The 13,259-nt window shown below is 33.8% G+C and overlaps 1 protein-coding gene across 7 annotated transcripts in view; it reads right to left on the minus strand.

The window, feature by feature from the left end:
- Positions 1-2,315: 2,315 nt before the first annotated feature.
- Positions 2,316-13,259, minus strand: part of CCDC15 (coiled-coil domain containing 15) — a 49,397-nt gene continuing 38,453 nt past the window's right edge. For 3 of the 7 annotated variants that reach the window (XM_074303905.1, XM_074303904.1, XM_074303907.1), the window contains 3 exons: positions 7,328-7,504; positions 5,559-5,707; positions 2,316-4,679 (listed from right to left, as the gene is read on the minus strand). In XM_074303905.1, the coding sequence (XP_074160006.1) occupies positions 4,558-4,679; positions 5,559-5,707; positions 7,328-7,504 (448 nt within the window). In that variant the 3' untranslated portion in view covers positions 2,316-4,557. Of the gene's footprint in view, positions 4,680-5,558; positions 5,708-7,327; positions 7,505-13,259 lie in introns of those variants that run through there. The other 4 variants (XM_074303906.1, XM_074303902.1, XM_074303908.1 and 1 more) reach the window with 3 other exon arrangements.

Genomic DNA, 13,259 nt, shown 5'->3' on the forward strand with positions numbered 1-13,259 from the left:
TACTCTCTTCTCCCCAGATAGTAAGCAATCCAATATATGTTAAACATGTGCAGTTCTTCTATACATATTTCATACTGCACAAGAAAAATCAGATGAAAAAGAGGAAAAATATAAGAAAAAACAACAACAACAACAACAAAGGTAAAAAAAAATACTATGTTGTGATCCATATTCAGTCCCCACAGTCCTTTCTGGGTGCAGATGGTTCCCTCCATGACAAATTTACTGGAATTAGCCTGAATCACCCTCATTGTTGAAGAGTCAAGCCCTTCAGAGTTGATCATCATATAATCTTGTTATTGTATACGATGTTCTCTTGGTTTTACTCACTTCACTTAGCCTGAGTTCATGCAAGTCTCCCCAGGCTTCTCTGAAATCATCCTGTTGATCGTTTCTTAATTCCCTAACATTCACATACCATAACTTATTCAATCATTCCCCAACTGATGGGCATCCACTCAGTTTCCAGTTTTTTGTCACTACAAAAAGGGCTGCCCAAACATTTTTGCACATGTAGGTCCTTTTCCCTCCTTGAGGATCTCTTTGGGAAATAAGCCCAGTAAAGACACTGCTGAAACAAAGGTTTTATATAGTTCTATAGCCCTTTGGGCATGGTTCCAAATTGCTCTTCAGAATCATTGGATCAGTTCACAACTCTACCAACAATATATTAGTGTACCAGTTTTCCCACATCCCCTCTAGCATTTATCATTTTATTTTCCTGTTATCTTAACCAATCTGAGAAGTGTGTAGCGACATCTTAGAGTTGTCTTGATTTGCACTTCTCTGATCAGTAGTGATTTAGTTGCTATACACCTCTTAATAAATCTCTTTTTAAAAAATCAATGCCTTTGAAAACACACAGGTGGCATTCCTGGTGAAAAAGCTAAGGATTATTAGTTCAACAGATGACAAGTTCCACAAAAGTCTTTTAAAAATTAGAATGGTGGGTTCTACACTTATCTCTAATTTCATCTTAATAAGTTTTAGGGTAAAAAATATTCAGTTTCATAAATTAAGAGTTTCTTAAGTAAAGAATATTTCACTTGAAAAACATGAATTTTGGCAGAAAGTTCACTATATTTACTGTGTTAGAGTAGCTGAAAAAACAAAACAAAACTGGTTTTAGATATCACTGAGAGGTGGGATATCCATGACTAAGATGGTGATAGTCTTCATGTACTCTCCTTTGGTCAGAATCCTGTATTTAGTGTTAAACACACTTTTAGACATTAATAAGTTGGAGAACATCCAAGGGAAATACAACCATAATGGGAAAAGAGCATGAGATAATACCATGAAGATTGACTGAAGGCACTAAAAGTGTTTAACACGGAAAAGAGATGACTAGGAAGTGGGGAGATGTGGATGTGATGTTTTTAAAAGAGTTAACACAGGGAAGATTTAATGAACTTGTTCTATTTATAGTCCCAGAACCAGGATTAAACTGGGAGAAGTAGATAGAAGTCACAACGAGGCAAATTTAGTATCAGTATAAGGAAAAACATCTTCACAATTTAGAACTATTAAAAAATGGGATGTGCTATCTTTGGAAGTAATTAGATGAACCTCAATGACTTCAAGCACAGGCTGGATGATTTGTTAGATATTGTCTTATTCAATTATGATTAGGCTAGATATCCTCTGAGGTCTGTTCAAGTCCTAACTCTAGCTTAACTGAAACATGACTATGGACACTTAAATCATTTAAGTTATCAGAATCACTATGTGAAAAATCTTTATTTACACCCATATATTCATTCATTCAACAAGCATTTATTAATCACAGACTAACAAATACCATTCATCAAAAAGGGATAGGAAATTACTTTCCAAACTGAAAAGTATTACCTTAATGTGAGCTCTGAGTATGAATATCACCAAAGTTGTTAGGGCTAACAGCCCCAACATGAAACTATTCAGGGAAACATGAGATATTTTTGGTCTTCTAACTTCATAAAGGAAAATGCATGCTTCATTGACATATATATATATATTTAAAGTATTCTAGAGTCTATCCTCCTGGTATGGATACTAGTTCATTAAAAATCTCTTCTGGATAGATAGCTAAAGGGGATAAGATTTCCTCACTGACTTTATAGTAATAATTTTCACTAATAAATTCTTTCTATACTTCTACTTCTCTCTTAACTGTATCAGTACTTCAGTACAGGCTTTAATAGTAAGATCAATGTCATAAGAGAGCTTAAAAGGAAGTACAGATGTTTCCTTATCTCACTGTCTACAATGCAATTCTACCATCAGTACATTATAGACAAACATGTCACGTGACAAATGAAGAAAAGAGGCAAAGATAAACTATTAAAAAGTATAAAACCATCTTTATTTATAAAATCTTAGAATTATTGAAGAAAATAGCAAGGTACACAAAATAAATTATCCATCTAATACATCTGGGAAACTGAAAAGCAGGATCTTGTTCTTGGAAAGAATCAGAGAAGCAGCTACGACCTGTGAGAACCTTCTTTCTGTCTGAAGTAAAACAATGCTAGAGGTCACCTAGTCCAGCTTCCTCATTTTACAGATAAAGAAACTAAGGTTCAGAAAGGTCACTCGGTCAGTTAGTAGCAAGCTAGAATTTGAACTGTGATTTTCTTACTTCCAACAGGTTGTACTTACTCTAAGATATATTCCCTCTGTTTAAAAAGAATAGAAAATCTAACACATCTCAAGAAATTTCAAGAGTTGAGTACATTGAACTTAATAAATAGGCCTGCACTCTTTCTAAGTTGTGAGTTGTGAGTGACCAAATATATCAAAGGCAAAGTAAAGAAATTTTAGAATTTTAGTAGAAAAGTTAAATTAGATTTCCAATTGAAATGACAACAATTACTACAACTTTCACAACAAACCCAATATTAGTTTTTTCCAAAAACAAAAGAATTTCTTTAAAAATTTACCAACTCAATTTTCTGAACTTTTCTTATGGTAAAGTTAAAAGAAATTATAATCTGTATTAATCTAGGGAAATTTGTGGAACTGATCTTCAAAATTCTTATTTCCTTAAGCTTATATTTAAGACTTCCAATTTAATCTGAGTAAGTTTTGTTGCATTATAGCATTATAGTCAGGGATAACCTAGATTTCTTTCAGGAGGGCAGTTAGGTTCTCAGTAATTCTCCAATTCCATAAAAGCAAAACTAACGATAGAAAATCATAACCATGGTGCTGACACGGCAGCTAAGGATGAATTTATGCTGAACCTAGAATGGTGAGAAGCCTTAGCTGGGGAAACAGAATTCATTAGACCTAGGTAAAGATTAACCCTACTTTGGTCCTATTACCAATTCAACAAGTTGACCACAAGCAAATCATAAGACCACACAAGTACAGACTTTTAAAACAGCAAGAGATTTTCTACACTGTGTAGTTCAGATATTTGAGTTAAGATGAAAGGATATTGTTAGAGCATCTCAAAAATCAGTGCTTTGCACAGATAAGGTGCTTAATAAACATTTGCTGAAACAAAGGTCAAGAGAATTCTTTGAGGTTGGAACGATGAACATATAGGTTTCAAGCATTTTGACAAATAATTAATTTGGTTTAAAAAATGGTCAAATCAAAAAATAATTTGATAATTTTTTTTCCTGCCACCCACTAGTATCTGTTTTGGCATCTATCAAATCCCAGTTTAAATGTTTTATCATTAAGTACTGACTAGCAACTGCCTGATTAACTTACCTACAAAAAAAAAAAAAAAAAAAAGTTTAGGAAGCTGCCATGACAAACCAAGCTTATATCAGAGAGATTTTTTGTTTTATCTGCTCAGCAGATATTTCATTCACTGATTCAAAAAGGAGATATCAGAAAATACTTGATTAATTTCAAGTTTAGTTTCACCTTCCAAAGTATTATTTCTTTCATATAAAGATTCTCAATATTCAGAGAAACTACTTAATTTTCCTCAAGCCTTCTAAAGAAAAAAATGCAAACAAAATCTCTGCCTCCAAGGCTAATAGTCATGGAATTGGAAAAGAAGCAATGTTTTAGGTTAGGTTTTTTTGTGATGTAGAAAATATAAATATTTAAGAAGATAATGTGTTTCAAAATCCAAAGTTCCCATCTCAGATTCTGATGTATAACTAGAAAAGAAAACAATAAAAATGATTGATGATACTTGGAAATTCTTTTGAACACATGATCTATCCAAATACTTTTATCTTTGGTCAGAAGAATAAAATAAATTCAGTTCAGAACAGATAATGATTGAGAATCCCTCTCTAAAAGAGAAGTCTTCACAAAAATTTCTTCTTCATCAGCAGCAGAGCAGTCAGGTACTGTCTGTCTCAAGCCTGACTGCTGGCCTTTTTTAATACAATTGCACTTGTGTGATTTACATATAAGAGAACCTAGACCCCAATCTGTATTCTTTCCATAAGGTATGGTGTAATCCATCCATCAAGGACTAACTTCTGAGAGAGTATAAAGATATCTCTGTTGCAATCCCACTCCCTAGAATCATACACCTGATAAGTTAAATCCAAATACCCGCTGAAGAATTGATCTGGAGTGTAGACTGATGCCAGAATCTTACTGCTACAGAATCTTCCAGTTCCTTCTGCGCGCAGATGCAAAACTGTGAATGGCGAGTCGCATTGATGAGTTACTTTCAGAAATCTCACAAGATGAGATGACAGAATGTAGTGCTTGAGTGTATGCTGTAAACCAAGAGTTTTCACACGGATTAAAAAAAAAATTAACTTCCAAAATAATGTAAAGTTAACTTCTCCACAGCCCAATCTTTTTTTATTAGTTCTGTCTCCCTAATCTGGAAATACATCATCTAAATGATAATAACAATCAATCACTCAAAACCAAACAAATAAACAAGTAAATATATTATCATCACTTAAGCACTCAGTAAAACTCTCTATGATTATAAATTGCAAAACAGATGTAAATCTGCATTGGTAGAGGGAATTTTCTTGCAGAGAGTTTTCTATGCCAATAAAATAAGAAATTTCCCTCTGGCCTCCAAGAGTTCAACCCCTAACCTTTAGCGCTTATGGAGCACTTTGAAGTCTGCAAAGGATTTTACATCCATTATCTCATTACAATTTCACAACAACCTGTGGAGCTAGGTAGTAGAGGTATTATTACCATCTTACAAATGAGAAGGGGAAGTAATTTGAATATTAAAATAATTTAGGCCACCAGCATAAAAAACACAAAGTATCTCATATACTCCACTGAACTATCTCACTAAAAGTATCTCAAATACACTATTTTGGGACATAGAAATGAGTGCCTTTGTTGTTGAACAGGACCTCAGAACCTGGATGATGATTAATTTGCTCGCCCAAGATCAGCAGGCAGCATTTCCAGCCAGGTAAGGTTCTTAATGATGGAGTTGGTACTTTACCAAATCATCTCAACATCCCAAGAAAACGGACAATTCAAAACTTCCTTGCCCCCAAGAAATGGCTAGAGTTCTAGTCTATGCGGCTTTCTGTTCTGGTGAGAGATAAAGAGTATTTTTCAACCTTAACATGTCTCAACTTTTTGCCATCAGATCTCATATTTTCCTAAAAACATACCTTGATTGTTTTTATAGAAGATACAATTATTGGCACAGGTATCAGGATGAGCATCCCAGAAATCAGAACCACAGCAGCACAATGGAGGTAAATCAATATTGTGAAGTCGCATCTTCTCTTGTATCTGGGCTCTTAAAGCTTCTATGTATCTGTAAAAATCACAGCCTACATTTATTAAACACTTTCTATGTGCCAGTCTATGACACAAAGAAAATATGAGCAAGGCAGGCAAGGAAAGCAGAAAATCCTGGCATCTTAATTATTAATTAATTAATCACTTAAAGTAGATTAAAGAATCAAACTAGTCCTTCTAAGTGATTTCCTGAGTGAAACAATTTCTGCTTTTGTACCTTAATTTATTCTCTAACTATCCCTACAACATGGGGAAAATAATATAAAGTAGTTTTCTCTCTCAAGTTAAGAAATTTTTATTAAGAACATATTATGTGCTAGGACCTGTGCTAAGTGCTAGTAATACAAAGAAAGAAAGAAACAAAAGTCTTTGTTCTCAAGCAACTAAAATTCTAGTGAATAAGATGATACATAAAGAACTTGGCAGAAAAGATATAATACAGAATAGATGGAAAGCATTCTGAGAGAAAACATATTAGTAGCTGAGTGATCTCCTGGAGTAGATAGAATTGAGTTTAATCCTGAATGAAACTAGGGGAAAACTAAGAAGTGGAGGGGATGGGATATAGAACATTTCAAATGTGGGTGACTGTTGGTACAAAACCACAGAGATGGAGCCAGGCAGTCAATGTCGCTAGAACATAAGAGAGTACTTAGAGAAGAGTAAAATTTAAGAAGGATGGAACAGTAGAGAAGGGTTAGGATATAAAAAGTTTTACATGCCAAATAAAGGAGTTTTCATTTGATCCTAAAAGTAAAAGAAAGGTAAAAGGGAGAAAGGAGGTGAGTAACATACCTATGTATTAAAAAAAAATTATCTTGGCAAGTGAATGGACAATGAATTGGGGTATGGAGAGACTTGAGAAAAAGATACCAATTAGAAACCTGTTGCAATAATTTCAGGAAGAGGTTATGAGAATCTGAAGGAGGATTGTGACTCTGTGAATGGAGAGGAGATGTATATGAGAGATGTTATAAAGATGTGAAAGATATGCTAAAGGATAGGAATAATAAATCTTTTTTCCTCTATCAATTAATTTTTCCAATTACATGTAATGATAGTTTTTAACATTCATTTCTGCAAGATTCTGAGTTTAAAATTTTTTCTTCTTTCTTCCCTTACCTCCCTGCTCGCAAGATAGCAAACAATGTGATGTAGGTTATACATATTTTAAACATATTTCCTTATTAGTCATGTGGAACAAATCTTGGAAAAGGACTGGATATGAAGGATGAGTGAGAGTGAAGAGTCAAGAATGACATAGGTTGGGAGCCTTGGTGATTGGATTAGGGGAGTCTTCACCAGTAATAAGGAACTTGGGAAGATAGTAGTGTTTTAGAGAAAAGATAATTGATTTTGGTTTGGATGCTGAGTTTAAGATGCCAACAAGAAAACTAATTCAAAATATTCAAAAGACATCTGATGAGGTAGGATTGGAGCTCAGGCAACTAGGGTTCCAAATACAGATATATGGGAATGAGCTACATAGAAATTATAACTGAAACCATGGAAGATGATGATGTCACCAAGAGAAAATAAAAGTATTGGGGGAAACATAGCCCATTTTTCCTGAAAAGGGACAGAACTGTGATTCTTTTAAATTTGTAATAAGTTTTGAACACTTCTCCCAAAGTACCTAATACATTCTCTGCTCCTCTGCTGCTTTTTATTAGTGGCTCCTCTCTTATCTTCCAATTCTAAATCAGTTAATATTTCACATGTCTTCTCCTCAGAATACAGATCTTCCTGATATGTCATTCTCAAGATCCTTTGTTCTTCAACGCAACGCTGCTGCTCTTTCCATTTCTTAATTCTGGAGACAAATGCATAATAATTATTTCTACAAATTGTATACAAAAAGTTTGCATAATTTGGCCAAATACTCCTTAGATTCAATTCTCTGGAACCATTACCCCCCCCCAAAAAAATCCCCCAAAGTCAAAGAATATATAGTAGATTGATCCTTTGTCCTTAATTACAAATAGATAATTTAGAGATCTCTTTTACAAGAGTCTTTCCATACCCCTTTACATACAAACAAGTTTTCAGAGGGAAATAAGAGAGCTGCAAAGATTTTTTGTTTAGCATATTCTTCATTATGCCATTTAGTCTGTCAGTTATCAAATATTTATTAAGCACTTACTATGTGCTAGACACTGTTCTAAGAGCTGCAGATGCCCTCCAAGAAGTTACTTTCGAATGGGGAAAACAACCTTCACACAATTAGGTACATAAAAGGTATATATAGGAGTAGAAAGTCAGTCATTTGAGGGAAGATGCTACAAAGATATTTAGAAAGATGAAAAAAGATCATTAGATCAAGCAGTTAAAAAATCTTCGGTAAAGGCACTAGAAAAGGGTGCTTTTAATTGAATGATGAGATTAAAAGTCAAACTGTGCAGGGTTTAGAAGTCAGAGAGAGAAAAAAGCAGTAGACACCAAATGTAGTTTTTTTCAAGTAATTTGGCCAATAAAAAGAGAAGATAAGATGGTAGCTATATTGTCAGATATAGCTGTGGAAAGTTGAACCAAGTGAGGGTTTTTTAAGGAAAGAAGAGACAGGGGTGTGTTTGTGAGCAACATGCAACGAGCAATTCACACAAGGAAGAAATAAAAAGAGGAGAAAGAGTGGGAATGATAGCAGAATCTGCTAGGAAAAAAATGGGAAAAGATGGGATTAAGGATGCAGGTGAAAGGAGTGGCCTTGGCAAGAAAATCTTTTCTTCAAGAAAAGTTGGAGGTAATGGTGAAGATAACAGGGGAAGATTTAAGTAATATGAAATGAAAAGGAGGGAAAAAATGGGGAGTTATCAATAAATGGCCCCAAATTTTTTTCAGAGAAGTATAAAATGAAGTTTTTGGCTAAGAGAGTAGAGATTCAGTAGAAGGCTTAGGGAATAAAGTTTGGAATAGCTGCTTTGGTGAAAGGAACAGAGATTCATTAGAAAGATATAAAAGGATTATCTTGATGAAGTGAGGATACTTACTTCTGAAATATAAATTGAAATTCTGAAATATAGATGCATAATGGACCTAATCAGTAAAGTTTCATGACTATTCTCTAGCTATGTTTAATAAGTGAATTAGAAACAAAAGAGGTAAGTGGTAGGAGTAATCCAGGTTTGGGATTTGGAAAAGAATGTTTGGAGATAGAATGAGGAAGCAAGTGAGCTGAGTTAAAAAGAGTATAGAGAAGAATTGGTTTACTGGTGAGGGCCTCATAATTTGGGGAAGAAAAGAGGGGTAAAGAGGATGAAGGTTACAAGGATGAATAAAAGGGTAAGAAGTTGTAAAGCAAAGAGAAAGATTAAATGATCAGATAAATTATGGAGTTGTTAAATAAGGAGGTAGAACACTTATGGGTGATGAAAAAATCAAGGATATTACCATTTTTGCGTGAGGTGAACTGGAGGAGGTCATGGAAATTAAGCAAAGTGAGGAACTGAGATTTTAAGAGCGCTTGAAGGATTAGCAATATGACTTTTGTCTTCACCAAATCTAATTAGCATTTTTCTCAATAATATTTTATTTTTCCAAATACAAATAAAGATAGTTTTCAACATTCATTTTCTTTTGCTCATAGAAATATATTTTATTTTTTCTCAAAAGTATATTATCTTCTGTTTGTAGCAGCCCTTTTTGTAATGGCAAAGAACTAGAAACTGATGATGCCCATCAGTTAGGAGAATGGTTGAGTAATTTATAGTATATGAATGTTATGAAATATTACTGTTCTACAAGAACAGCATGATGATTTCAGAGAGGCATAGAGAAAATTACATGAACTGATGCTAAGTGAAATGAGAAGAATCAGGAGAACATTGTACACAGCAATAGCTAGATTATGTAATTAGCAACTGTAATAGACATGGCTCTTTTCAACAGCTAAGTGATTCAGGACAATTCCAATAAGACTTGTGATAGAAAGGCATCTGCATCCAGAGGGAGAACTGTGGGAACTGAGTATGGATCACAACATAGTATTTTCACTTTTTTTGTTCTTGTTTGCTTGCATTTTGTTTTCTTTGTCTTTTTTTTTTCCTTTTTTGATCTGATTTCTTTTGTGCAGCATAATAATTGTGGAAAAAATATATAAGTATTGCATATGTTTAACATATTAGATTACTTGCCATCTAAGGGAGGGGATGGGAGGAAAAAGGGAGAAAAAAAATTTGGAACACAAAGTTTTTCAAGGGTAAATGTTGAAAATTATCTATGCATATGTTTTGAAAATAAAAAGCTTTAAAAAATAAAAATAAAAAATAGCCTTTTGTTTTCCAACATTCATTTTTGTTCCAAATTTTTTCTTCCTTCTTCCCGCTCTTTCATCTCCCCTCAAGACAGCAAGAAATCTGATGTAGGTTAAACGTATGCAATTCTTTTAAACATATTTTCATGTTTGTGATGTTATTCAAGAAAAATCATACTGAAGCAAACAAAAAAAAAGTATCATGCTTTAATCCACATTCAATCTCCATAGTTCTCTCTGGATGTGGATCTATCACAGTTGATCATCATATAATCTTGCTATTTCTGTGTACAATGTTTTCCTAGTCCTGCTCATTTCACTTAGCATCAATTCATATGAGTCTCTCCAGGGTTTTCTGAAATCAGTCTACTCATCAGTTCTTATGGAACAATATATTCCATTACAACATTCTTACAAAATACTTATTCAGCCATTCCCCAACTGAGGGGCATCCATTCAATATCCAATTCCTTTTTTTAAAATTTTTATTAAAGCTTTTTATTTACAAAACAACACTGACCCTGGCAAAACCTTTTGTCCTAAATTTTCCCCTCCTTTCCCCACCTCCTCCCCTATCTGACAGGTAATCTAATACATGTTAAATCTGTTAAAATACATGGCAAGTCCAATATATGTATCCATATTTATACACTTATCTTGCTGAACAAGAAAAATCAGATCAAGAAGGAAGAAAAAGAAAATAAAATGCAAGCAAATAACAACATAAAGAGTGAGAATGTTATATTTTTACAACATGTGGGTCCTTTTCCCTCCTTTAAGATCTCTTTGGGATACAGACCCAGCAGTAACCCTGTAGGATCAAAGGGTATGCACAAATAGGCCTTTAGGCATAGTTCCAAATTGCTTTCCAGAATGTTTGGATCATTTAATAACTCCACAAACAATGCATTAGTGTCCCAGTTTTCCCCACATCCCCTCCAATATTTATCATTATCTTTTTCTGTCATTTTAGCCATCTCTATCTTTCTCTAAAATATCTCTTGCATCTATCTTCTCTTCACATCTACTCAGCACTTGTTTAGTAATTCTTTGATTCATGTAGCATGCAGGACTGTATATATACAACAGGAGGAATTAGAAAGGACTTCTTGAAGAAGTTAATACTTGTTGAGCCTTAAAGGGATCCAGGGGTTTTAAGAAGCATGAGTGAGATATTCCCAGAATGGAGAACAAATATCTATAAAAATAGAGTGGCAGGGGAGAGAATGTCATATATAGAGGGCAGCAAAAGAGCAAGCTACATTCAGAATGTATAAAGAATAATATAGAAAGACAAGATGGCGCTAGATTGTAAAGGGCTTTAGATGACAAAAAGAACAATATTTATATTATTCTAATGGAAATGAGGAATTGCAGAATTTTCTCTGGCAGTGGCATCGTCAGGCTTACACTTTAGGAATATCAACTGGCAGCTGTGTATAGGACGGATTGTAAAGAAGGTTGATAAGAACAGTGAGACTACTCAGAAGGTTACCACAATAATCCAGAAAAGAAGTGATGAGGGCCTAAGCTAAAATGGCTCATCACTTTTCACCTAGCATACTAGATAAAATAACTTCCCTGTCTTCCTTGCTTCCAGTCTCTCCACTGTTCTACTTACTTCATATTCAAAGTAAAAAAGAAAAAACAAACAAAAAATCCCAAACAAACCCTTCCTCTAAATTGGCCTACTGAAAAATAAAATGCTAAATTCTTAGTTTGACATGTAGGACCATCCCAGCATCTGTCCACTGATCCAGGTTGTCTATTTTAAGTTCAAGAAGAAGAATATATTTTCTAAGATTAATACACCCACAATTAGAGGTCTGTTCTGGGTGAGTAACCAGGCTCTAAAAAGAGCAGATAAATTTAGAAATTGTTCTAGATGTTGGTTTAAGTAATCTACAGCACTGTTCATAAATACTACTTATGAACAGCTCTATTTTTTATTAGAATGACAAGAACACTGAATTTAGAATTATCTTCTGTGTGCTCTTTCATCCTCTCTTGATTCAGTAACCTTTGCTAAGCTATAAACTAGATTTAGGCACTCTTCAAAAAAAAATTGAAAGGATAGGGAACAAGATAATTTAGTATACAGATCTGCAGCTTAATAAGAGAATCTTTTTTATAAAGTAGCCTAAAATAAGAATCCAGTAACAACCACAATTTCATCCAACAAATTCTAAGCCCAATAACCAGGAAAAAAAAGGTCACGGGAGAAAAGAAGCTCATTGTTGCTACTTAGCTAAAAGGATTCTGTTTTATTCAACTTAAGGTCAATATTTGTACATCAGGAAAAGAAAAGATATAAAAGCAGTGAGGGAAAATGTGCAAGGAGGAAACATTAAAGATGCCAAAAAGGACATAGAGAAGGAAGAAATACAAATGTTGAGTTATATTAAATAATACAGCACCTTCCTTCTTAAGAGTTCAATACTTATAAAAATAAAAAAGATAAAGAGGCTGAAAGACTTTAGAATTTAAAAGATCAAGCTAAGATGCTAGTTAGAGGAAAGATTTTCTGTCTTTAAATAAGATAGCAGAGGCAGCTAGGTAGTACAGTGGATAGAGCACCAGCCCTGAAGTCAGGAGGACCTGAGTTCAAATGTGATCTCAGACACTTAACACTGCCTGGCTGTGTGACACTGGGCAATTGCCTTAGGAAAAAAAAAAAAAAAAAAAAGACAGCAGATGTTGAGTCTGATGAATCTACATATACCTAGGGTAGAATCTAAACATAGTATATGAAGGAACATAAAAAAGTAGTTAAAGAGAAAGTGTATGCCTAAGGTATGAGAAAGAAGACAAGGAAGGTAAAAGGAAGAATTATGAATTTAGCTAAATACATTTCTTTTCCTTATGAAAAAGGCCAAGGGGAAACAAATCAAATAAAGCTGAAAGGACAAAACATTCACTCAATGGCCACTGTTGGCTACCAAAGAAAATTTGTGGTGACAGTGTTAAAGTAAAAAAAAAAAAAAAAATTAATGTGAAGAATTAGATTGATGATTCAGGAGAAAACAATTTAAGAATCTTTAGACTACCTGAACTATGACCCAAACAAGATCTTAAATAGTTTATTTCAAAAAATATTAAAGGAAAATTGCCCAAATCTCTTAGGAACAAGAGGCAAAGTAGAAATAGAATCTCTCAGTTACCTTCTAAAAGAAACCTTCAAATGAATATTTCTAGGAATATTATATCCAAAATAAAAAGTTTCTAAGTCAAAAAAAAATAGGCCAAGAAGCCAGACATAAGAGGAAGCACTAAGAAATCAGAATCATCTATCATTTAGCAACTACCACCATAAAAGGGT

The sequence above is a fragment of the Sminthopsis crassicaudata genome, chromosome 3, assembly GCF_048593235.1.
Source record: "Sminthopsis crassicaudata isolate SCR6 chromosome 3, ASM4859323v1, whole genome shotgun sequence".
In the NCBI taxonomy this organism is placed as follows: Eukaryota; Metazoa; Chordata; class Mammalia; order Dasyuromorphia; family Dasyuridae; genus Sminthopsis; species Sminthopsis crassicaudata.